General features: G+C 50.0%; 1 protein-coding gene across 2 annotated transcripts in view; it reads left to right on the top strand.

Moving 5' to 3' along the window:
* TDRD1 (tudor domain containing 1) overlaps nt 1-27,061 on the top strand; it is a 1,656,135-nt gene that overhangs the window by 1,497,296 nt on the left and 131,778 nt on the right. For both annotated transcript variants that reach the window (XM_069239312.1, XM_069239311.1), the window contains one exon: nt 7,109-7,276. In XM_069239312.1, coding sequence (XP_069095413.1) covers nt 7,109-7,276 — 168 coding nt within the window. The remainder of the gene's footprint in view (nt 1-7,108; nt 7,277-27,061) is intronic.

The raw sequence follows: 27,061 nt of genomic DNA, 5'->3' as shown, positions 1-27,061 counted from the left end.
TGATGCTGCGCCTACTGAAACTTCAGGTCCCACTGCAGAGCCCGCATATAGCATCTGGTATGAGTCATCAGCAGGATGCATGAGGCCCAGCAGCCTTGGACTAATTCTCACCGAAATCCAGGATAGAGTCTGACAAATCGTTATCATAGCCCGAATATCCTGGACTCGCTGCTCTGGAAGATAGGCCCGAAACTGCAGTGTCCAGAACAGCTCAGATGAAAGGGTGCATCTGAGAGGGAGTCAGGTGTGACTTCAGCATGTTTATAGGGAACCCCAGCAAATGCAGGTGGTCTGCCGTAGTCTTGAGGTGGGAGATGACAGCCTGGGGTGAGCTCGCCTTCAACAGCCAGTCATCGAGGTAGGGGAAGACTGAAACCCCCAAACCTATGCAGATGAGCTGGGACCACCGGCATCACATTGGTCAAAACTTGAGCGGCGCTTGTAAGGCCAAAGGGGAGCGTGGTGAATTGGAAATGCTCGTGAACTACCACGAACTGCAAGTAACATCTTTGGGCAGGCAGGACGGGAATATGGAAGTAGGCGTCCTGCAAGTCCAAAGTTACCATCCAGTCTCCTGGGTCCAGGGCAGATAGGACCGGAGCCAGAGTATACATTTTGAACTTCTCCTTCTTGAGGAAGAGATTGAGGGACTGGAGGTCTAGGATAGGCCAGATGCCCTTGTCTTTTTTGGGCACCACAAAGTAGCAGGAATAACAACCATAACCTACTTGTGACACAAAGACCCTCTCTATAGCTCCCTTGGCCAAGAGAGCCGTAACCACCTCGTTGAGAAGTGCCAGATGATCCTCGGACATGTAATTGTAGGATGTTGGCATGGCGGGCGGGGGAAGCCCCTTTGGACTATTTGCTAAACTCACCTGTCTGACGTGATGGTGGTCCGAGTGGGGCGGGTGATGTCGGATCCTGCCAACAACTGGTTCCTGGTGGGGAAGCACCAGATCATGACGGCTTGGAGGCTGCAAAATGGGGTGGACAGGCTAGACCGCTGGCTCTCCTGGCTCAAAAGATCGACACGAATGCTGGATCACACATCCTTGGCCACGCAGTTGCTGCGCGGCACAGTGGCTGTCAGGGAACAGATATGGCTGGGTGCCCCTTCGTAACCACGAAAGGGGAGAAGAGCAGGCTGAAGGGGGCAAGGGACAGCCTTAAGGCCAAGGGACCAAGCCATAGATCGGGACTCCTTAAAGCGCTTGAGCGCCGAGTCTGCTTTGTCCCCAAAGAGACGTGTGCCATCAAAAGACATGTCCATCAGAGTAGATTGGCCAGCCCCTTAAAAGCCAGATGTACATAACCAGGTGTGGCATCTCAAAACCACAGTCGATGCAACCAATCTGCCCAGAAAGTTGGTCATATCCAGCCTATATCTGATGGTAAACTTTGCTGCTTCTCTCCCATCAGCAACAGCTTGGGAGAAAATGGCCCTGGCCTCCTCTGGGACCTGTGGCAGTGTAGGAAAGTATCATCTTTCTAGCATAGTTACCCCCACTTTTTGCATGGTGTCCATGTGTTTTGCCTGTAGTATACGGGGATCCAGCTAATCAGGACCTCAGTATCAGTGCTCTCTCCTCTAAATTTGGTTGTATGGAGACTTTTACACCCAACAATTGGCATACTGGTGCACCCTTGTAAGTCCCAAGTATATGATACGTAAGTACCCAGGGAACTGGTTCACCAGGGGTCCCCCATGGATGGCAGCATGTATTTTGTTACCCATGGAAGTCCATGGGTAGCACAGTGTCTGCAGGCCTGCCATTGCAGCCTGCATGAAATTGTGCATGCACCTTTTCACTTTAGATATAAGGCTTTCCTTATATCGTTGTCACTGCACTTGGACACTGTAAATCACCCCTATGGTAGGCCCTTCAGCCCAGGGGCAAGGTGCATGGTCTTGAGTGTGAGAGCGTCCCTGCATTAGCAGAAATGCCCCCACAAACCCCAGACTCTGTTCCCAGGACTTTGTAAGTGCGGGGAAGTTATTTTGAGGCATGTAGTGGACACTGGTCACCAAGAGTAGTCTAACTACTTAATGGCTTCTCTGAACCTAGGCATGTTTGATATCATGGAAATACACTGATTCCAGTGTCAGTTGCATGATACAATGTACTCTGGGGGTTCCTTTGAGGATCCCCCAGATCTCCTTGAACAGCCTTGCAGGGTCTGCATGCCAGCCTGTTCTGCTGCCGACCCCAGACACTGTTCTGACCTCCTGCTGCTTAGCCTAACTCAAGCAGGGGAAGGCAGAACAAAGGGTTTTCTGTAGGAGGGAGGTGTGACCTCCTCTCCTTTAGAATTAGGTGACTCTGGGCTGGGACGCCTCTCAGCACCATCAGACCACTTTGAAGGGCACATTTGATGACTTCCTTGTATAAACCGGTCTGCATCAGTACAGGGACCCCCCCTGTTTCCGCTCTGGCACAAAACTACACTGAGGACAGGGGAGTGACCCCTGTCCTTAGGAGGTGCACAGATCTCCACCAGGTGGCCGCTTGATTGTGCCATCTTGAAAATAAGATGTGCAGAGGCCCCTGGGGCATGTGACTGGTTAGGCTAGCTAGGTGACGTCCCTGATAGGCAGATCACTGCACATAGTATCCAACCCCCTTTTAGGGTTACTTAAGGGCACCCCCTGAGGGTGGGTCGCCAGATTTGTCGAGCAAGACTCTGCAAGACTCTTCTGCAACCTGTCCTCCGTAACCGCTGCTGGTCTGCCTTAGGAACTGAAACAAGACTGTATCCAGTTGTGTGGGCTCCACTGCAACATTATTTCTCCAGCTTCTGCAACATCTGTGGCTCTGCATCCTCCAGGGTCACAAGGGCTCTTTGTGCATCAAGAAGCAAGAAGGAATCTCCCTTGGACTGAAGGAGTCAATCCCCTGCATCTGCAGGCACCACAACAACTAGCTGGTGGATCCTGCTGCATTGAAAGGCTCTGCCACACAGGTAGTGGTTCTATGGCCCTCTCCACGTCCAACTTGTCTTCTGACCAACTTGGGAGACGGTTGGTCCTTGCTGTAGCCACTGGGACGGAACCCCTGTGGACTGCGTTGGTTGCTGTTACCAAGTCTTGTTGACTTTTCCTCCAGAAGCTCTTCACGCTCCAAGAAGCCCCAGCCTCCAGCACTCTGCATCTCCAAGAACAGCTTCCACCATGCAACTCCTGCGGCGTGGGACTCCTTCTATTTTGTGTTGCTGAGGCCTCCCTACGACTTCCTGTGCTTGCTGCCAGTGGATCCTCGTGGGGGCTCCAATGATTCCTGCTGGCTCTCCTGTGTGCAGAGGGCCAGCCCTGACTCCTCTCCTGGGGTCGAGTGTCTAGGACCTTGCTGGTCCCCAAACTCCTGCAAACTTTCCAGCAGCTTCTTCCTACTTTTGCCAAGGCTTGTTGTGGCTCTGCTGACCACTAACACCTCCACAATCCAGCAACCTATGTGGGACAGCTCGTGGGTGACTCCAAGGATTTTCCTGAATCACCTGGACTCCGCAACTGTACTCCTTCCTTCACTAACCTGCAGGAACTTCTCCCCAAAGAGGGTGGGCGTTGGTTACAGCAGCACCTGGACATTTCCGATTGGTTATGGACATTATCCCTTTCTTTTTCAGGTGCTTCTTATCCGGAATCCGCCCTTGGGTTCCTCTGACTTGGACCACAGGTCGCGACAGCAGCTGGATAAACGAGGCTCCCATTGACTCCAACAAAGTCTTCTAAACGTCACTTCACCCCTAGCACCTGGGCTCCCTGGTGTAAGCACTCCACTCTCCTGGGTAGCCACGGGTGGGAGCACTATCGAACCTTCCTTGTGGCTGTGGGTTTCCTCGGGGTCTTCTGGGAAGGGTCCTGAATCCTGAAAATTCCAACCGTGACGGTCCTGTGTTAGTCTATGGAACACCCAAATAGATAACACCTCTGCATACGGGCACCTGGGAGGCATCTACTACTTACTAAGGTTGATTTTGTACTCCCCCAGCTCCTAAGATCCTAACAAACATACCTTGGTTGGGCACCTCTATTCTTATACAACTTTCTTAGTATATGGTTTGCCTCTCCCCTCATAGGGCTCCATGCATTTCTGTGCTTCTCCTGTTTGTTTCCAAGTATATTTTCTGTGTCTACATACCACTAGGTGGATATATTCCAACGTTAGTATGGAACTAGTGTGATAATAAAGAATACTTCATTTTTATAACACTTGGTGTGGTTCTTTCTAGTGTGAACATCACTGGCTGCTGTTGTATTGTAAGTGCTTTACACTCCTCCTTGATAAGCCTGAGCTGCTCTCCACAGCTACCCCTGGAGAGCTTTGGTTATCTAGGCACCAACACACTATCACTAAGGCTTTCCTGGACTCCGTATAGGGTGTCACACCATAGGTGCACATCATAAACTGAGCCAGCCTCCTATAGGCAGCACTTGTGTGACCGTGCCCCATAAAGTATGAGTGTAACAGCCCAAATGACATGCTCTGTTTTCCGACCACCGTACCAGGCTGGAGGAATTAAATAGCTTCTTCCCACGACGGTCCAGGTTCTTGATTCCCTGCCCGGGGGAGCGGAAGGGAACACGCCATGAGAGGTTGAGACTTGGATGACTAAGCTCTCGGGTGTAGGGTCAGGAAAGCTTGGTCATTAGGCTGAACCCTTTGGCGGCAGGTAGTTGTCCTATTAACATGGGACCCTGTGCCGGGCCTGGAACGTGTTCCCAGCAGGACATCAATGAGGGCTTCATTAAAGGGCAAATGGTTCTGATGTGGAAGCCCCAAGTTGAAGAACCTCAATCAGGAGGTTAACCCTGACAGCCACCGAAGGCAGCTTGAGGCCCAAGACCTCGGTTGCTCTTCTCACCACCATGGAGTAAGAAGCTCCCTCCTCTGTAGTGACAGCAGAGGGAGAAAGCATACAAGCGTCAGGTGAGGTATCCAACTTGCTGGTTTCGCCCAGTTCCTGAGCCCAGTCCATAGGCTCTTCCAGCTGGTATTCTAAAGAGTCCAGCAACCCCTCCATAACCTCGTCGAATTCAGACCAATGAGAATAAGGGTCTAAATACATTCTAGGAACCAAGGGGCCTGCCGTAGACTGAATCAGCGTTGGGCTACGTCATTCCGGCTCTGTGTTGGAGTCGCGGATAAGTATAGGGCCGATGCCGTCCGGGCATCATCGGGAGCGTTGATGCCTGAACCGACGTCAGGGAACGTCGACGTACAACCAACCCGTTAAGATCCGGAGGCGTATCCTTTGGTGCCCCTTGGAGCCGAGGCCGAAGATGCCGGCGCGCAGACCGAAGGGGCCCCTGTCAACCCCAGGGGGCCTGGGGGCTCCCAACTGGGTTGGCCTGCCCAAAAATGAGGCGCGTGGCCTCGTATAACTCTTTGAGTTGGGCAGGGGTGGCTCTGGCTCCCGGAAAGACAGGGAGGCGCAGAGCCAACCAAAAAGTAGGCTCTAGAGATGGAGGCCTAATATGAGGACGCTCCTTGTCCCGCGTCGTCCGACAGACTGGGTGAAGAATGCTTGTGCTTCTTCGACTTCTTCTTACCCGAATGTCCTTAAGATTAAGAATGGGCGAAGAGGAGTAGTGGAAGTGGCTACGCGAGCGGCCTTGGGACCTTCTTCTTGACTGAGACTGGAGCCAGAAGGAATAGCTTTAAGGACCACACCCTCAATGTCTTAGATTTCATGGCCCGGCAGTCGGACAACAACTTCGGGTTGCGGTTGCACTATAAGCGCCACAAACACACCAGGTGCGGATCTGCACTGACATCATGCGGTGGCAGGAGTCGCAGGGCTTGAAGACCGTCTTCTTGAACTTCCTCGACAAACCAGAAAAGAAAAAAAAAAAAAAAAGTTGACAATCCAGTCAAAAAGCGATTGAGGGTAGCTCTTGTCTGCATCTGCGCATAACCTGGTGTTGAAAGAAAAGAACTAACGTCAGCACTGGAGTGGTGCTTATGTATGACCCGCAATGTTGTATCCAGCAACCATAATGCCAACGATGGACGCAGAGCCAACCGAAACTGACGCCTGGGGAAATTCTAAAGTAATGAATCTGCAACTAGCAGTCTCTATCAGATACATGGAACGACCTACCTCTACACCTCTCCACGCTTCTAGATTTCTGTAAGGAGCTGAAGACCTAGCTCTTCAACTAAGACCCAGCAATTGACCTTCGCACCTGCTCCAGCCCCTCGATAACCCTCTGATAAGTCACACTTTACAAATCCCTATAACATATATACATCCACTAATATCCCAAGTCTAGGAATCTTCATAATGGGCCAAGCCAATGTGCCCCTTGGGCTTCTTGCCTGAAGGCACATACAACCCTGGTCCTTAAATGGGCCCACATATCATTTCCGGAGCGGAACGGTGGCAGTGCTGCGTCGCACAGCACCACCTACATGTGTACAGAGGTACACCACAAAAGTTTCTGGATCCATTCTGACATCTGGAAATTATTCAGAATGTGAAGAATCTTTGGTTAGATAGTCACTACCAAAAAGTGTACTGAAGGTAAGTAACTTGTTACTCAAGTTTATGACCTTTTATACCATCAGGTAAATCTATCATAAACTTTGTTGGGTTTTAATGCACAAAAAGATGCCTCTGTTACTTTGCATTACAAAGTTCACATGGCCCATGTAAGTGTTCCATCCCCCTTCATTTTACATAACTCAGTTATGATCTTTTTAGTTCCATCCAATTGTTATTGCTTAAACTGCTTTAAATTGATGAAGTGGGTAGTGGCATAGTATGGCACACTACTAGACTGCATGGGCTGGTATCTTATTTAGGACTACATTTGCTTATACTGGACTCTCATACATGAGAAGGATTCCCCAAACATTGCGGCAGAAGATGTGCATGAGGAATTGGACCGTTGAAGTTACTTTGGGGAGTAACTTATGTGCATAGAAAAAAGAAATCCCAGAAAAGTTTCTTTATGATAATAATTTTACATTACTTGACGAATAATTTTAAAAATACCACCTGCTTCAACCTGTTTGCTGATTATTATTTTGCATCAGTCGGAATTTGGTAATCTACCTTTCGTGTGCTCTGAGATTTTTCTTTTTATTTGACTAAATCAATTTAGGTAACAATCACTGGTACCGTGCCATAGTGTTGGAATTGTTTGGATCCACAGTGAAGGTGGCATATGTAGATTATGGAATTGTAGAAAACCTTCAGTTCTCACGACTGCTACCAATTAAAGCAAGCTTGTTAGAGCTTCCTTTACAGATCATCCAATGCTCTCTTGAAGGTAAAGCACCTTTGTAAAGCATATTACTTGCTGTTTTGTGATATTCGTGTTGAGCTAATTTTTGCAGAAAGAATACTTGTATGTGATGCTTTCTATCAACATGCTGAAGGATCACTGAACTTGTTTATGGTAGAAGAGCAACTGCAGTCCTCATAAATTAGCTAATCTCTTCTCCATGCACCTTTATATGCTACTCTCAAAATATTCTCACACGCTGTTCCAGAAATTCTAGTACCTTGGGATTACACATTTGACTAATTTTACCACACTTATGGAGGTCATTGACTGATATCCTTGTTGAAGGCAAATACAATTTGCATATGAAATGTGGGGGGGGGTGAGCGTTAAGATGATAGGTTTAATATAACTGAGTAGAGTATGTGCAGATGATTACTGGGCTAGCTTCTAGTGACTTTGCACTGTGGCATTTAAATGGAACTCTAATCTGGTCTAAGGTAGTACAAATGCCATTCAGTGAAACACTATTATTTGATGGAAAAAAACAGAAGTGGGTCAGTTTAATTTGTTAGACTTTCAGATTTGGAGATTAGGAAAATGTTTACTGAATTAATACTGGGCATATCACAAGCTCATTTACTTATCAAGGTTTGTCAGGGTATTCCCTGCCAAGAGAGATTTTGTGTCTGCTGTCTGTTATTGCCAGGTTCTTTGCTGCAAATAGCATTATATTACCATCTGTTTTTATGTCTATTTTTATTTTTGGAATGAGCAATATTTGGGTGATATACACTCATTGAAAAAAATGGTTGTTGAATGTGTACTCAATTCAAGAAATCTTGATTTTGACTGTAAAACATAGCCATCGAAGTACAATACAATTAAATAAAACGGTATCAAAACAAAACAAAAATCACAGTTTAGCACTGATTAAAAAAAGATAAATACACAATAAAATACTCAGAATAAAAGAAAGTGCAAAATACTATCCAGACACAATGATCAACTATCAAAAAGGCATTTGTTTTCTACTACTTAGTGCATGTTTTAAGAAGGAACAAGCGGAACAGCGGAGGGGATTCAAGGATTGGAGGTAAAACAAGGCCTCCGCACATCTTCTAATGCCACTGGCTCAAATTAGTGGTCCTGTAATATTTACAAAAAATAACGAAGTGGAGAGAACTCTTGAGGTAAGACTAACGCAGGGGCGAATTAATACATTGGTTTAATTAAATTGACTCGGTGGGAAGCTTAAATGCCACCTTATTGAACCCAATGTAAATCTTGTTAACAGGTGTAGGACAATGGCTCCATGTTGCAGTTACCACCCACTTTTTGTCTGATTTTGATGTTGAGTTGCCTGAGAAGTGTGCTGGGCTCCTACTAACGAGGCCCAAGCACCAGTGTTCTTTCACTAAAAATAAACCTAAACCACAATTGGCACACCCCTGGCACACAGATAAGTCCCTTGTAAATGGTACTAGTGTTACCAAGCGCCCTGTGACCAGGGAAGATCCCCAATTGCTGCAGCATGGGTTGGGCCACCCTAAGGGACCCCTCACCTAACACATGCACACTGCCATTGCAGATTGTGTGTGTTGGTGGGGAGAAAAAGGCAAAGTCGACATAGCATCCCCCTCAGGGTGCCATGCCCGCAAAACACTGCCTGTGGCATAGATAAGTCACCCCTCTAGCAGGCCTTACAGCCCTAAGGCAGGGTGCACTATACCACAGCTTAGGCCATAGCTGCATGAGCAATATGCCCTTAAAGTTAAGTCCATTCTTAGACGTTGTAAGTACAGTGCGGCCATATTAAGTAAATGGTCTGGGAGTTTGTCAAAATGAACTCCAGAATTCCATAATGGCTACACCTGAATATTGGGAAGTTTGGTACCAAACATCTCAGAATAATAAACCCACACTGATGCCAGTGTTGGATTTATTAAACAATGCACACAGAGGGCATCTTAGAGATGCCCCCTGTATTTTACACAATCCTTCAATGCAGGACTGACTGGTCTGTGGCAGCCTGCCACTGAGAGATGAGTTTCTGATCCCCTGGGGTGAGAGCCATTGTGCTCTCTGAGGCCAGAAACAAAGCCTGCTCTGGGTGGAGGTGCTTCACACTTCTCCCAGCAGGAACTGTAACACCTAACAGTGAGCCTCAAAGGCTCAGGCTTCGTGTTACAATGTCCCAGGGAACTCCAGCTAGTGAAGATGCCCGCCCCCAGGACACAGCCCCACTTTTGGCAGCAAGTCTGGGGAGATAGTGAGAAAAACATGGAGGAGTCACCACTTCAGCCAGGTCCACCCCTAAGGTGACCAGAGCTGAAGTGACCCCCTCCTTGGAAAGTCCTCCATCTTGTTTTGGAGCGTTTAGCCCAATAGGGATAGGCATGTGCTCCCCTCCCCAAAGGGAGGGAGCACAAGGAGGGTGTAGCCACCCTCAAGGACAGTAGCCATTGGCTACTGCCCTGGGACCCTAACACGCCTAAAGGATTTTAGATTCCTGATGACCTACAAAGAAGAAGGACTGCCTAGCTGAAAAACCCTGCAGAGAAGAAGGAAGACGGAAACTGCTTTGACCCCTCCCTACCAGCCTGTCTCCAACTTCAGACAACCTGCGCTAGCGATGCATCCTGCGGGCCCAGTGACCTCTGCCGACTCAGAGGATTGCCCTGCAACTACAAAGGATCAAAAACTCCAGTGGACCTGTCCAACCAAAGAAAGAAGAAAACATCTTTAAAGGGACTCTCACCTAACTCCAGAAGCGTGAGTCCCCAGACGCCCCCGGCCGTGTCAAGAGAAATCAACAACCCAGAGATGATCCCCAGGCGACTCTGACGACGTGTTCACCCTGGGCTAACCTCTCTGCACCCCCACTTCGACACCTGCAGAGGGAATCCGGAGGACCCCCCCTGACCATGACTGCCCGGGATGAAGATATCCGACCCCTGGAGAAGCACTGCACCCGCAGCCCCCAGGCCCGTGAGAAACCGACCACTGGTGCAGCGGTGACCAGCAGTTAGCCCTCACCCTTGCTTAGTCGGTGGCTGGCCTGAAAAGCCACCCTGTGCCCTGCCTGCAACGTCGGAGTGACACCCGGTCCCTCCATTGAATCCTATTGCAAACCCAGCGCCCTGTTTGCCCACTGCACAGAGCCGCCCCTGTGCCGCTGAAGGTGTACTTTGTGCTTTGTGCTTTCTATATAAAAACCTATTGGCTTGGAGTTAAGTCATTGAGTGTGTGTTCTCATTTTTTGCTTGAGTGTCGTAGGAAGTTGGCTCTGTATATACTATCTCAAAGTGAGAGATAGTGTGCACTGAGCCCAAGGGATCCCCTTAGAGGTTGTTAGTGGCAAAATTAGATAATTCTAATGCTCTATTTTGTGGAAGTGTGGTCGAGCAGTAGGCTTATCAGAGGGTAGTGTTAAGTACTCCAGGCCAATAGCCTCAGAGGACTACCCTGCATCTAAAAGGACCAAGAACTCCAGAGGACAGCGGCTCTGCTCCAAGAAAGAAGCATCTTTGCAACAAAGAAGCAACTTTGAAAGAACACACGTTTCCCGCCGGAAGCGTGAGACTATGCACTCTGCACCAGACGCCCCCGGCTCGACTTGTGGAGAACAAACACCACAGGGAGGACTCCCCGGTGACTGCGAGCCCATGAGTAGCCAGAGTTGACCCCCCTGAGCCCCGACAGCGACGCCTGCAGAGGGAATCCAGAGGCTCCCCCTGACCGCGACTGCCTGCTTCTAAGAACCGGACGCCTGGTAAGGACACTGCACCGGCAGCCCCCAGGACCTGAAGGATCCGACCTCCAGTGCAGCAGCGACCCCCAGGTGGCCCTCTCCCTTGCCCAGGTGGTGGCTACCCCGAGGAGCCCCCCCCCCTCGTTGCCTGCCTGCATTGCTGAAGAGACCCCTTCGTCTCCCATTGAACTCCATTGCAAACCCGGTGCCTGTTTGCACACTGCACCCGGCCGCCCCCGTGCCGCTGAGGGTGTACTTTTTGTGCTGACTTGTGTGTCCCCGTCCCCCCCCCCCCCCCAGTACCCTACAAAACACCGCTGGTCTGCCCTCCGAAGACGCGGGCACTTACCTGCTGGCAGACTGGAACCGGGGCACCGCCTTCTCTCGATTGAAGCCTATGCGTTTTGGGCACCACTTTGACCTCTGCACCTGACCGGCCTTGAGCTGCTGGTGTGGTAACTTTGGGGGTTGCCCTGAAACCCCAACGGTGGGCTACCTTGGACCCAACTTGGAACCCTGTAGGAGGTTTACTTACCTGCAAAAGTAACTAACAGTTACCTCCCCCAGGAACTGTTGAAAAGTGCACTGTGTCTAGTTTTAAAATAGCTTATTGCCATTTGTGTGAAAACTGTATATGCTATTTTGCTAATTCAAAGTTCCTAAAGTTCCTAAGTGAAATACCTTTCATTTAAAGTATTGTTTGTAAATCTTGAGCCAGTGGTTCTTAAAATAAACTAAGAAAATATATTTTTCTATACAAAAACCTATTGGCCTGGAATTGTCTTTGAGTGTGTGTTCCTCATTTATTGCCTGTGTGTGTACAACAAATGCTTAACACTACCCTCTGATAAGCCTACTGCTCGACCACACTACCACAAAATAGAGCATTAGAATTATCTCTTTTTGCCACTATCTTACCTCTAAGGGGAACCCTTGGACTCTGTGCATGCAATTTCTTACTTTGAAATAGTACATACAGAGCCAACCTCCTACACCCAGCACAAGCAACACAGGGCTGGTCAGGTGGAGAGGTCAAACAGGAGCTAAAATAGCATGGGCACCTATGGAGACAGGGGGCACTCCGGTTCTGGTCTGCTTGCCGTTAAGTACCCTCGCTGTTGGAGGGAAGACCAGGGGGTTTTGTAGAGTACCAGGGGGTCCCAAGTAGGCACAGAATCCACACCCTCAGTGGCACAGGGACGCCCAGGTGCAGTGTGCAAACAGGGCATCAGGTTCTTAATAGAACTCAATTTAGGGACCAGGGGTCACTTAGGCACTGCAGGTAGGGCACATGGGAGCTTCTCGGGCCAGCCACTGACTGTGGAGGGAATAGGGTCACCTGCTGGTCACTGCTGCACCAGAGGTCGGCTTCTCTCGGGCCTGAGGCTGCGGGTGCAGTGCTTCTTCAAGCGTCAGATATCTTCGTCCTGGGTAGTCGCGGTCATGGGGGTCCTCCGGATCCTCTCTGCAGGCGTCATCTTGGGGGTCTGGAGAGGTCAGAGGGATCGCCTGGGGGGGTTCCCGCTGGCTGGCTGGCTGGTTGGTTCCTCTGGACATGAGCCATGGGTGTCGGGGCAGAGTAGTCTTGGAGTCCCTTTAAAGATGGATTCTTCTTTGTTGTTGGGTAGGTCCGCTGTCCCACAGGAGTTCTTGGTCTTTTCTGGGTGCAGGGCAGACCACTAAGTCTGCAGAGGTCGCTGGAAGCGTCACTGTTTGTTTTGCAGGGTCTTTGAAGCAGGACCAAGCACTGCACTCGCAGCCCCCAGGACCGAGAGGAACCATTCTCCAGTGCAGGAGTGACCAGCAGGCAGTCCTCTTCCTAGCCCAGGCGGTGGCTGGCCCGAGAAGCCCCCCTGTGCCCTGCCTGCATCACGTAAGTGACCCCCCCTCCCCACCCCCCAGGTCCCTCCATTACCTTCAATTGCAAACCCAACGGCAACTTTGCACACTGCACCCAGCCGCTCCTGTGCCGCTCATGGTGTGTTTTGTGTGCCTGTTTGTGTTCCCCCCCCCCCCCCCCCCCCATCCCTCTACAAAACCACCTGGTCCTGGACTGGAACCGGAACACCTCTGTTCTCTATAGGCGCCTATGTGTTTTGGGCCCTCCTTTGACTTCTGCACCTGAGCGAACCCCAGTTGCTGGTGCAGTGACTTTGGGGTTGCCTTGAACCCCCAATGGTGGGCTGCCTATGCCCAGAAGGCTGACTGTGTAAGTGCTTTACTAACCTGCAAAACCTAACCATACTTACCTCCCACAGGAACTGTTGATTTTTGCACTGTGTCCACTTTTAAAATAGTTTATTGCCATTTGAAACCCGATGCTAACTCCACACTGCACCCGGCCGCCCCTCTGCCGCTGAGGATGTGTTTTGTGTGCCTGTTTGTGTTCCCCCCCCCCCCAGTGCTCTACAAAACCCCCCTGGTCTGCTCCCCAAAGACACGGGTACTTACCTGCCAGCAGACCGGAACCGGAGCACCCCTGTTCTCTATAGGCACCTATGTGTTTTGGGCCCTCCTTTGACCTCTGCACCTGAGCAGCCCTGAGTTGCTGGTGCGGTGACTTTGGGGTTGCCTTGAACCGCCAACGGTGGGTTGTCTATGTCCAGGAAGCTGACTGTTTAAGTGCTTTACTTACCTGCAAAACCTAACCATACTTACCTCCCCCAGGAATTGCTGATTTTTGCACTGTGTTCACTTTTAAAATAGCTTATTGCCATTTTAACCTATACTGTGTGTACTACTGCTTCAATTCAAAGTTCCTTACTTACCTGTGTGGAGTACCTTGCATTTTATGTATTTACTTCAAATCTTGAATCATGTGGTTCTAAAATAAATTAAGAAAATATATCTTCCCCTGGCATCAGGGCCCCTGGTACCAGGGGTACCAGTTACAAGGGACTTACCTGAGTGCCAGGGTTGTGCCAATTGTCGAGACAAAGGTTCAATTTAGGGAAAGAACACTGGTGCTGGGGCGTGGTTAGCAGGGTCCCAGCACACTTTCAAATCATAGCTTTGCATCAGCAAAGACAAAAAGTTAGGGGGTAAGCATGCCAAGGATGCATTTCCTTACACAACACCCCCCCCCCCCCCCCCAAACGAAAGAGGATGAGACTAACCTTTCCCAAGAGAGTCTTCATTTTCTAAGTGGAAGGGCCTGGAAAGGCCATCTGCATTGGCATGGACACTCCCTGGTCTGTGTTCCACTCTAAAGTCCATTCCCTGTAGGGATATGGACCACCTCAACAGTTTAGGGTTTTCTCCTTTCATTTGCATGAGCCATCTGAGAGTTCTGTGGTCAGTTTGAACTATGAAGTGAGTACCAAAAAGGTAGGGTCTCAACTTCTTCAGGGACCAGACCACAGCACAGGCCTCCCTCTCAATGGCACTCCAATGCTGCTCCCTGGGGAGTAACCTCCTGCTAATAAAAGCAACAGGCTGGTCAAGGCCATCATCATTTGTGCTCCTATCCCATGTTCAGCGGCATCTGTCTGCACAATGAACTGCTTAGAGAAATCTTGAACTTTCAAAACTGGTGCTGTGCACATTGCTTGCTTCAGGGTGTCAAAGGCCTTTTGGCAGTCCAAGGTCCAGTTAACTTTCTTGGGCATTTTCTTGGAGGTAAGTTCTGTGAGGGGGGTCACTATTGATCCATAATCCTTCACAAACCTTCTATAGTAACCAGTCAAGCCAAGGAATGCCCTGACTTGAGTCTGGGTTTTTAGAGCTACCCAGACCAGAATAGTCTGGATATTGGGTTGGAGTGGCTGAACTTGGCCTCCACCTACAAGGTGTCCCAAGTAAATCACAGTATCCTGCCCTATCTGATATTTAGATGCCTTGATAGAGAGTCCTGCTGCTTGCAGGGCCTGCAAAACCTTCTTCAGGTGGACCAGGTAATCCTGCCAGCTGGAGCTAAAGACAGTAATATCATCAAGATAAGCTGCACTAAAGGACTCCAAGCCAGCAAGGACTTGATTCACCAACCTTTGGAAGGTGGCAGGGGCATTCTTTAAGCCAAAGGGCATCACCGTAAACTGGTAGTGTCCATCAGGTGTAGAGAATGCTGTTTTCTCTTTTGCTCCTGGTGCCATTCTTATTTGCCAGTACCCTGCTGTCAAGTCAAAGGTACTCAGGTATTTGGCAGCACCCAATTTGTCAATCAGCTCATCTGCCCTTGGAATGGGGTGAGCATCTGTCTTTGTGACAGAATTAAGCCCTCTGTAGTCCACACAAAACTTCATTTCTCTCTTGCATCTTTGGTGTGAGGTTTGGGGACCAAGACCACTGGGCTAGCCCAGGGACTGTCAGAGTGCTCAATCACTCCCAACTCCAGCATCTTGTGGACTTCCACTTTGATGCTTTCCTTAATTTGGTTAGACTGTCTGAATATTTTTTTCTTGACAGGCAGGTTGTCTCCTGTGTCCACATCATGGGTACACAGGTGTATCTGACCAGGGGTTAGGGAGAAGAGCTCAGCAAACTGCTGGAGGACTTGCCTGCAGTCAGCTTGCTGTTGGCCAGAGAGGGTGTCTGAGTAGATCATTCCATCTACTGTGCCATCTTTAGGGTCAGTGGAGAGGAGATCAGGGAGAGGCTCACTCTGTTTCCTGGTCCTCATCAGTAACCATTAACATGTTTACATCTGCCCTGTCATGGAAGAGTTTTAGGCGGTTAACATGGATCACCCTCTTGGGGGTCCTGCTAGTGCCTAGGTCCACCAGGTAGGTGACCTGACTCTTTTTCTCTAGCACTGGGTAAGGGCCACTCCATTTGTCCTGAAGTGCCCTGGGAGCCACAGGCTCCAGAACCCAGACTTTCTGCCCTGGCTGAAACTCAACCATAGCAGCCTTTTCGTCATATCACATCTTCTGGAGCTGTTGGCTGGCCTCAAGGTTTTTACTTGCCTTTTCCATGTACTCTGCCATCCTTGAACGTAGGCTTAGTACATAGTCCACTATATCTTGCTTAGGCGTCATGGAGAGGTCTCTCCCAGCCTTCTGTCACAAGAGCTAATGGTCCCCTAACAGGATGGCCAAACAGAAGTTCAAAGGGGGAAACCCCTACTCCCTTCTGAGGCACCTCTCTGTAGGTGAAAAGCAGGCATGGCAAGAGGACATCCCATCTCATTTTGAGTTTTTCAGGGAGCCCCATGATCATGTCCTTCAATGTCTTGTGGAATTTCTCAGCAAGACCATTGGTTTGTGGATGGTATGGTGTGGTGAATATGGTGTGTTGAATTTGTAAGTCACCCCACACTCATTCCACATGTGTTTCAGGTAAGCTGACTTGAAGTTGGTACCTCTGTCCGAAACCACTTCCTTAAGAAATCCCACTCTGGTAAAAATACCAATGAGTGCTTTGGCTACTGCAGGGGCAGTAGTGGAGCTAAGGGGAATTGCTTCAGGGTACCTAGTAGCATGATCCACTACTACTAGGATATACTGATTTCTTGATGCTGTGGGAGGTTCAAGTGGACCCACTATATCCACTCCCTCTCTTTCAAAGGGGACCCCCACCACTGGAAGTGGAATGAGGGGGGCCTTTGGGTGGCCACCTGTCTTACCACTGGCTTGACTGGTGGCACAAAACTCCTTTACCTTCTGTGACATATTGGGCCAATATAAATGGTTGACTAACCTGTCCCATGTCTTGGTTTGTCCCAAATGCCCAGCAAGGGGAATGTCATGGGCTAAGGTCAGAATGAACTCCCTAAACTCCTGAGGCACTACCACTCTCGTAGTGGCACCAGGTTTGAGATCTCTTGACTCAGTGTAAAGGAGTCCATCTTCCCAATAGACCCTGTGTGTTCCACTGACAATTCCTTTTTCTTGTTCAGCAGCTTGCTGCCTTAGGCCTTCAAGAGAGGGCCAAGTTTCTTGCCCCTTGCACAGCTGTTCCCTTGAGGGCCCCCCTGGGCCCAAGAGCTCAACCTGGTAGGGTTCTAACTCCATAGGCTCAGTTCCTTCAGGGGATAGAATTTCTTCCTGAGAAGAGGCGTTCTGTTTCTTTTTCTGTGCTGAAGCTGGTTTCCCAGTCCTCTTTCCTTTTCTCTTGGAGGGTGGGCCATTATTCCAAACTCCAACACCTCTTTTTCACCCTGAGCTCTGCACTGTGCCCTAGTCTTGACACACACCAGTTCAGGGATACCCAGCACGGCTGCATGGGTTTTGAGTTCTACCTCAGCCCATGCTGAGGACTCCAGACAATTTCTAAGCAGACATTCTATTGTTATAGCAGAAGAGACTACCACCTGTTTCAGGCCAGTGACCCCTCCCCATTCTAAAGTTGCCATAGCCATGGGATGTACTTTAGTCTGATTGTCAGCATTGGTGACTGGATAAGTTTGTCCAGTCCGGTATTGTCCTGGGGAAACCAGTGTGCCTGTCACCATAGTGACACTGGCACCTGTATCCCGCAGGGCCTCTACTCTAGTCCCATTAATAAAGAGCTGCTGCCTGTATTTTTGAATGTTAGGCGGCCAGGCAGCTAGTGTGGCTAAGTCCACCCCACCCTCGAAGACTAATGTAGCTTCAGTGTGGACCCTGATTTGCTCTGGGGCACACTGTTGATCCCACCTGGAGACTGGCTATTCCAGTGCTAACTGGAGTAGTAGTTGAAGTGGAACCTTTCTTGGGACAGGCCTTGTCTCCAGTTTGGTGTCCAAGCTAACTACAGATGCGACACCAGGACTTTTTGGGATCAAAGTTTTTACCATTGTACCCAAATGAGGATTGTGAGGAGGCTTTGGACCCACCCTCCTGTGCAGGTTTTTGGGGCCCTTTAGAAGACGCTTTACTTTTTTTCAGTTGGATGTCTCAACACTCTTCCGCTGGGGAGGTTTTGTGACCCCTTTCAGTTGGTCACCCCCTTTGGAAGTCTTGGTCACCCTTGTCTTAACCCAGTGGTCTGCCTTCTTTCCCAATTCTTGGGGAGAAATTGGACCTAGGTCTACCAGATGCTGATGCAGTTTATCATTGAAACAATTACTTAAAAGGTGTTCCTTCATTAACAAACTATATAGCCCTTCAAAATCATTTACACCACTGCCATTAATCCACCATCCAGTGTTTTGACTGAGAAGTCAACAAAATCAACCCAGGTCTGGTCGAGGATTTTTGAGCCCCCCTGAAGCTAATCCTGTACTCCTCAGTTGAGAATACAAAGCCCTCTATCAGGATAGCCTTTAAGAGGTCATAGGATTCTGCATCTTTACCAGAGAGTGTGAGGAGACTATCCCTACACTTTCCAGTGAACATTTCCCAAAGGAGAGCACCCCAGTGAGATCTGTTTACTTTTCTGGTTGCTCAAGCCCTCTCAAAAGCTGTGAACCATTTGGGGATGTCATCACCATCTTCATATTTTGTTACAATCCCTTTGGGGATTTTTAGCATGTCAGTACTTTCTCTGACCCTATTTATGTTGCTGCCACCATTGATGGGAGCTAAACCCATCTCTTGTCTTTCCCTCTCTATGGCTAGGAGCTATCTCTCCAAAGCTAATCTTTTGGCCATCCTGGCTAACAGGAGGTCATCTTCATTGAGGCGCTACTGGACTCCTCTGTGGGAGATCCAGCATCTCTGACTATCACTTGTGGAGTCAGGGTTTGAGGGACCCTGGCCTCCCTGACTAGGACAGGAAGGATGGAATTATCCTCCAGGTCACTAGTTTCCCCCTCTGTAAGGTGATCTTCAGAGGGGTGGTCTCTTGCAAACTCTGCCAAAAGCTCCTGGAGCTGTACTTTGGTAGGGTTTGATCCAGTTTTTATATTTTTTATTTTACAGAGAGTCCTTAACTCTGACATCTTTAGATGCAGGTAAGGGGTGAGGTTGAGTTCCACCATCATCTCTTCTGTGCTAGACATTATTTTTCTAAAAGTTGGGATACTTTTTAAGAATCTAAAAATATTTCCAGAACTTCATCCAAACTCTTACAAAAGTTTTAAACTCTAAAATAAATGCTAACAGGGACTAACACAAGGCCCTAGCAGGACTTTTAAAATTTTAGAAAAATAGCTCAAATTGCAAAAATCAGTTTCTAATGACAATTTTTTTAATTTAGTCATGTGATCAAGTATTGGCTGAGTAGTCCAGCAAATGCAAAGTCTCAGACCCCCACCGCTGATCCACCAATGTAGGAAGTTGGCTCTGTATATACTATCTCATAGTGAGAGATAGTGTGCACAGGGTCCACGGGTTCCCTTTAGAGGTAAGATAGTGGCAAAATTAGATAATTCTAATGCTCTATTTTGTGGTAGTGTGGTCTAGCAGTAGGCTTATCAGAGGGTAGTGTTAATCATTTGTTGTACACACACACAGGCAGAAAATGAGGAACACACACTCAGACTTAATCCCGGCCAATAGGTTTTTCTATAGAAAAATATATTTTCTTAGTTTATTTTAAGAACCGCAGGTTCAAGATTTACAGTTAATACTTTAAATGTAAGGTACTTCACTTAGATACTTTAGGAACTTTGAATGAAAACAATATCATGTACAGTCTTTGTAAAAATGGCAATACGCTATTTTCTAAGTGGACGCAGTGCAAAAATCAGCAGTTCCTGGGGAAGTAAGTAAAGGTTAGATTAGGAGGTAAGTAAAACACTTACAAGTCTCAGTTCCGGGGCATAGGCAGCCCACCGTTGGGGGTTCAAGGCAACCCCAAAGTTACCACACCAGCAGCTCAGGACCGTCAGGTGCAGAGGTCAAAGAGGTGCCCAAAACACATAGGCACCTATGGAGAACAGGGGTGCTCCGGTTCCAGTCTGCCAGCAGTTAAGTACCTGCGTCCTCGGGGGGCAGACCAGTGGGGTTTGTAGAGCACTGGTGGGGACACAAGTAGGCACACAAAACATACCCTCAGGGGCACAGGGGTGGCCGGGTACAGTGTGCAAAGCAGGCTTCTGGTTTTGTATAGGTTTCAATGGAGGGACTCGGGGGTCACTCTAGCGGTGCAGGCAGGCACGGGGGGGCTTCTCGGGACAGCCACCACCTGGGCAAGGCAGAGGGGCGCCTGGGGGTCACTCCTGCGTTGAAGTTGGGTTCCTTCAGGTCCTGGGGGCTGCTGATGCAGTGTTGGTTCCAGACGTCGAGTCCCTCGTTACAGGCAGTCGCGGTCAGGAGGAGCCTCTGGATTCTCGTTGCAGCCGACAGTGTGGGGGCTCAGGGGTTCGTCTCTGGTTACTCACGGGCTTGCAGTCGCCGGGGAGTCCTCCCTGTGGTGTTGGTTTTATGCAGGTCGAGCCGGGGCGTCGGGCGCAGAGTGTAGAGTCCCACGTTTCCGGCGGGAAACGAGAAGTCTTTGGAAGTTGCTTCTTTGTTGCAAAGAGGTAGCTGGTTTTGAACAGGGACGCTGTTCACTGGAGTTTCTTGGTCCTGTAGTCCAGGGCAGTCCTCTGAGGCTTCAGTGGTCGCTGGTCCCTGTCGTATGCGTTGCTGGAGCAGGTTTTCGAAGTTGGAGACAGGCCGGTTGGGCTGGGGCCAAATCAGTTGTCGTCTTCCTCCTTCTCTGCAGCCTTGTAGGTCAGCAGTTCTTCTTCTTTCTTCAGGTTGCAGTAATCTGCTTTCCTGCGTCAGGGAGGGCAGTAGCCAATGGCTACTGTCCTTGAGGGTGGCTGCACCCTCTTTGTGCTTCCTCCCGGTGGGGAGGGGGGCAATATCTCTAATCCTATTGGGACAATCCTCCAATCTCAAGATGGAGGATTTCTAAGGGCAGGGGTCACCTCAGCTCAGGACACCTTAGGGGCTCTCCTGACTGGTGGGTGACTCCTCCTTGTTTTTCTCATTATCTCCTCCAGCCTTGCTGCCAAATGTGGGGGCAGTGGCCAGAGGGGTCGGCATCTCTACTAGTTTGGATGTCCGGGGATGCTGTAACAAATGGCATGAGCCTTTGAGTCTCACCGCCAGGTATTGCAGTTCCTGCAGGAGGAGGTGAGAAGCACCTCCACCCAGTACAGGCTTTGTTCCTGGCCACAAAGTGAGAAAGGCACTCTCCCCATGTTCCCAGCAACTTGTCTGGTTGTGGCAGGCTGGCAGAAACTGGTGAGCCTAGCACTAGGAGTCGGACTGGTATTCAGGGGGCATCTCTAAGATGCCCTCTGGGTGCATTGTACAATAAATTCCACACTGGTATCAGTGTGCATTTATTGTGCTGAGAAATGTGATACCAAACTTCCCAGATTTCAGTGTAGCCACTATGTAACTGTGGAGTTCGTGTTTGACGAACTCCCAGACCATATACTCTTTATGGCTTCTCTGCATTTACAATGTCCAAGGTTTTGCTTAGACACTGTAGGGGCAAAGTGCTCATGCACATATGCCCTCACCTGTGGTAGAGTGCACCCTGCCTTAGGGCTGTAATGCCTGCTAGAGGGGTGACTTACCAGTGCCACAGGCAGTGTGAGGTGGGCATGGCACTCTGAGGGGAGTACCATGTCGACTTAGTCATTTTCTCCCCACCAGCACGCACAAGCTGTGAGGCAGTGTGCAGGTGCTGAGTGAGGGTTCCCCGGGGTGGCATAAGGCATGCTGCAGCCCTTAGAGACCTTCCCTCTCATCAGGGCCCTTGGTACCAGGGGTACCCTTTACAAGGGTCTTATCTGGGTCCCAGGGCTGTGCCAATTGTGGGAACAAAGGTACAGTTTAGGGAAAGAACATTGATGCTCGGGCCTGGTTAGCAGGGTCCCAGCACACTTTCAATCATAACTGGCATCAACAAAAGGCAAAAGGTCAGGTGGTAACCATGCCAAGGAGGCATTTACTTAGAAGCCCATACTGTTCAGCCGCTGCGTGGCTGGGGCCACAGAATCCCATGTGGATGTGGGACAGGAAACCAGAGGTCTGCCCAGTCCACCTCTGCCCCCGCTGCAGCCTCTACACCGTCCTAGTTTGTCCTCTCACTCCCATCCAATTGACGGCATGTTTGCCATCACCTTCCCCACTGAGAACCCATCACTACAGACTGGTGGGTTTTGCAGATCGTTCGAAAGGGCTACTTCCTCTCTTTTGGATCTGCCCCACCGCCATGCCTCCATCACTCAGCCAACTCCCGGAGGATCATTTGGCACTTCTCCGCCAGGAAGTCGCAGCTCTCTTGGCTAATGGAGCTGTAGAGAAGGTCCCTGTGCCAGAAGTAGGTCGTGGTTGTTATTCCTGCTACTTTCTGGTGCTGAAACAGGACAAGGGCCTACGTCCTATCCTAGACCTTCGGGACCTCAACTACTCCCTCAAGAAGGAGAAATTCAAAATGCTAACCCTGACTCAGGTTCTGTCTGCCCTAGACCCAGGAGACTGGATGGTAGCGTAGGATTTGCATGACGCTTATTTCCCCATCCCGCTTGCCTACTGACGTTACCTACGATTCGTGGTAGGTCACGAGCACTATCAGTTTACTGTGCTCCCCTTTGGCCTTACCAGCACTCCTCGGGTGTTCACATAAGTGATGGCAGTGGTTCCAGTTCATCTGCGAAGGATAGGGGTCTCGGTATACCCCTACCTCGATGACTGGCTGTTGAAGGCGGACTTGCCCCAGAAAGTCGTTTCCCACCTTTAGACTTCGGCGAGCCTCCTGCACACGCTGCGGTTCACTATAAGCTTGCCGATGTCACACCTGACTCCCTCTCAGACGCTCCCTTTCATCGGAGCTGTTCTGGACACAGTGCAGTTTCGGGCTTATCCTCCCGCAAAGCCAAGATATTCAGGCTATGATTCTGATCTTTCAGCCTCTGTCTTGGGTTTCGGTGATACTGACTCTGAGACTGCTGGGCCTCATGGCCTTCTGCATCCTGCCAGTGACACATGCCAGATGGCATATGCGGGCTCTGGAGTGGGACTTGAAGTTCCAGTGGACGCAGCATCAGGGGAATCTCTCCGACGTGGTCCAGATCTCGGAGGGGACTGCAAAAGATCTGCAGTGGTGGCTTTCGAATCCGCATTGGGTCCACGGCAGATCCCTCTCCCTTCCTCAACCAGATCAATCTATAGCGACAGATGGATCGCTCTTGGGTTGGGGTGGCTACATGGGAGAGGTGGAGATCAGAGGCCTCTGGTCTCCGGCGGAGTCTGAGCTCCATGTCAGTCTTGAGGACCTCTAGGCGATTAGGCTTGCATTAAAGGCATTTCTTCCCTCTCTCAAAGGGAAGGTAGTGCAGGTGTTCACGGACAATACTACTGCCATGTGGTACTGCAACAAACAGAGCGGAGTAGGGTCCAGGACCCTCTATCAGGAGGCACTACGTCTCTAGACATGGCTGGAACATCAAAAAGCGGCAAGAGGAGAAACAACGCTGTAGGAAGTTGACTCTGTATGTACTATTTCAAAGTAAGAAATAGCATGCACAGAGTCCAAGGGTTCCACTTAGAGGTAAGATAGTGGCAAAAAGAGAGAATTCTAATGCTCTATTTTGTGGTAGTGTGGTCGAGCAGTAGGCTTATCAGAGGGTAGTGTTAAGCATTTGTTATACACACACAGGCAATAAATGGGGAACACACACTCAAAGACTTAAATCCAGGCCACTAGGTTGTTATATAGAAAAATATTATTTTCTTACTTTATTTTAAAACCACAAAATTCAAATTTTAGGTAAGTACACAAATTGTAAGATACTTCTCACAGTAAGTATAGAACTTTGATTTAAAACAGTAGTACACACAGTTTTGGTTAAAAACTGCAATAAGCTATTTTAAAAGTGGACACTGCAAAAATCAACAGTTCCTGGGGGAGGTAAGTATTGGTTAGTTTTTCAGGTAAGTAAAGCACTTACAAGTTCAGTCTCCTGGGCATACGCAGCCCTCCGTTGGGGGTTCAAGGCAACCTGAAAGCCACAGCACCAACAACACAGGGCCAGTCAGGTGCAGAGGTCAAAGGAGGGCCCAAATAACATAGGTGCCTATGGAGAACAGGGGTGCTCCAGTTCCAGTCTGCTAGCAGGTAAGTACCTGCGCCCTCGGGGAGCAGACCGGGGGGGTAAGGGGTTTGTAGCGCACTGGAGAGAGGGTGACACACACAACACACCCTCAGCAGCACAGGGGCGGCCAGGTGCAGTGTGCAAAGTAGGTGTCGGGTTTATCATTGAAAACAATGGAGGGACCAGGGGGTCCCTCTGGTGATGCAGGCAGGGCACAGGGGGGCTTCTCAGGCCAGCCACCAACTGGTCTAGGATGAGGGCCGCCTGATGGTCACTCCTGTACTGGTAGGTGGTTCCTCTCGGTCCTGGGGGCTGCGGGCGCAGTGCTTGGTCAAGGTGTCTGGTTCCTTTGTTACCAGGCAGTCGCAGTCAGTGGGAGCCTCTGGATTCTCTCTGCAGGCGTCGCTGTTGGGGTGCAAAGGGGTCTACTCAGGGTGTCCACGTCATTGGAGTCGCCTGGGAGTCCTCTCTGCGGTGTTTGTTGTCCTGGACTCGAGCCGGGGGCGTCGGGTGCAGAATGTGAAGACTCACGCTTCTTGCGAGAAGTGGAGTCTCTTTAAAAGTTGCTTTAAAGTTGCAAAGTTGTTGCAGTTTTCAAACAATGCCGCTGTTCTCGGGAGTTGCTTGGTCCTTTAGGTGCAGGGCAGACCTCTGAGTCCTCAGAGGTTGCTGGTCCCGCTGGATGCGTCGCTGTGCAGATTCTTTGAATCTGGAGACAGGCCGGTAGGGCTGGGGCCAAGTCAGTTGTCTCCGTCATCTCTGCGGGGCTTTCAGCTCAGCAGTCCTTCTTCTTTCTTCAGGTTGCAGGAATCTGATTTCCTTGGTTCAGGGTAACCCCTATAATGGTAGTGTGGGTCTAAAGCCTCTTCACAATCCTCATTTGGGTACAAAGGTAAAAACTTTGATCCCCAAAAAAAAGCCTGGTGTCGCAGCTGTAGACAGCATGGACACCAAACTGGAGACAAGGCCTGTCCCAAGAAAGGTTCCACTTCAACTACTACTCCAGTTAGCACTGGAATAGCCAGTCTCCATGTGGGATCAGCAGAGTACCTAGAGCAAATCAGGGTTCACACTGAAGCTACATTATTCTCAGAGGGTGGGGTGGACCTAGCCCCAGTAGCTGCCTGGCCGCCTAACATGCAAAAATACAGACAGCAGCTCTTAATTAATGGTCTAGAGTAGAAGCACTGAGGGATACAGGTGCCAGTGCCACTATGGTGACAGACAAACTGCTTTCCCCAGGACAATACCTGACTGGACAAACTTATCCAGTCACCAATGCTGACAATCAGACTAAAGTACATCCCATGGCTATGGTAACTTTAGAATGGGGCGGGGTCACTGGCCTGAAACAGGTGGTAGTCTCCTCTGCTATACCAGTAGAATGTCTGCTTGGAAATGATCTGGAGTCCTCAGCATGGGCTGAGGTAGAACTCAAAACCCATGCAGCCATGCTGGGTATCCCTGAACTGGTGTGTCAAGACTAGGGCACAGTGTAGAGCTCAGGGTGTAAAAGAAGTGTTGGAGTCTAGAATAATGACCCAACCTTCCAAGAGAAAAGGAAAGAAGACTGGGGATCCAGCTTCAGCAGAGAAAAAGAAACAGAACCTCTCTTCTCAAGAAGAAGTTCTATCCCCTGAGGGAACTGAGTCCATGGAGCTGGAATTTTACCAGGTTGAGCTCTTGACCCAGGGGGACTCTCAAGGGAACAGCTGTGCAAGGGGCAAGAAACGTGTCCCTCTCTTTGAGGCCTAAGACAGCAAGCAGCTGAACAAGAAAAAGGAATTGTCAGCGGGACCCACAGGGTCTATTGGGAAGATGGACTCCTTTACACTGAGGCAAGCGATCCCAAGCCTGGTGCCACTAGGAGAGTGGTAGTGCCTCAGGAGTTTAGGGAGTTAATTCTGACCTTAGCCCATGACATTCCCCTTGCTGGGCATTTGGGACAAACCAAGACATGGGAGAGGTTAATCAACCATTAACTGTTGGCCCAATCTGATAGAGACTTCTAGCTGCAGCTTCCTTACCTTAGAATTCTCTGGCGTCAGCTTCGAATCCGGAGTTTTTCTGCTGAGCAGTACCCTGTTTGCGCCGTCGGGCAGCATTTTTCAGATCTGTGTGCGTCGACCAGCTCTGCGTGCGTCGTCAGTGTCGTTGGAGCCGTCTATGACGTCACGGTTGTCTATACAGACGCCGTCTTGGCGCGCGTACGTCAGTTCTTTTCCTTCCGCGCCGGTTAAGCGCAATTCCAGAAAGAGCTACCCTTCTTCGACGGTTTGTAGAGGCTTTTTTGACTGTTGGAAGTCATGTCTTCGAGAAAGACAGGATTCAAGCCGTGTGGTGTGTGTCATCGCACCTTGTCGGTGACGCATCCGCACTGTGTTTGTCTTTGGTGCCTGGAGAAGGACCACGATTCCACCTCGTGCTCCGAGTGTCAGGCCATGGCGCCTAAGGCCTTGAGGGAGAGATCCCTCAAGCTTCTTGCGGCCCGACATTCGTCTTCGGTCGGCGCGACTCCGCGGAGGTCACGGTCCCGCAGTAGGAGGAGGTCGCGGCACCGCTCCTGGAGCCCCAAGTCCTCTTCCTCGCATTCGAGGTCTTCTGAAGGTAAGAGGCACAAGAAGAAGAAGTCCAAGTGGACTTTGTCTTCGCCACGCCTGTTGGCCGACGAGGCGTCTAGGGAACATCGACGTTCTGAGCGCGGTTCCGTGGAGCCATCGCCAGGGTCGACTCTGCGTCTTCCCCCCTTTCTGGGTACTGGATCGACCCCCTCTCAAATAAAATAATTTTACGAGGCCATGCGTCTCGTTTTTGAGCGGGCTGCACCCTCGAGCGGGTCTTTGGGCCCCACGGGGTCAGCAGGGGCCCCTTCGGATTCGACACTGGCGGCTTCGGCCTCGGTGCCGTTGGGGACCCCACAATCAGATACTGGATCTGGACCGGTGCCGGTCCCTCACAGTCGACCTCCTTCTGCGCCGGGTCTGACGTCGACGATTCCACAGCCCACCGGTGGCAGCTCCATCCTTATTCCGGATGATCCGGAGCGACGTCGTACGACAGCTTCGACGAAGCCAATTCAGCCTAGGTCATTGTCTGAGCATTATTTAGATCAACCAGACGCAGGAGAGGAATGGGAGGGGTCTGAGGACCCTTTAGAATTTGGATTACAACAGGA

The sequence above is a fragment of the Pleurodeles waltl genome, chromosome 6 (genome assembly GCF_031143425.1).
Source record: "Pleurodeles waltl isolate 20211129_DDA chromosome 6, aPleWal1.hap1.20221129, whole genome shotgun sequence".
Taxonomy (NCBI): Eukaryota; Metazoa; Chordata; class Amphibia; order Caudata; family Salamandridae; genus Pleurodeles; species Pleurodeles waltl.
This window is presented reverse-complemented; position numbering and strand designations above follow the sequence as displayed.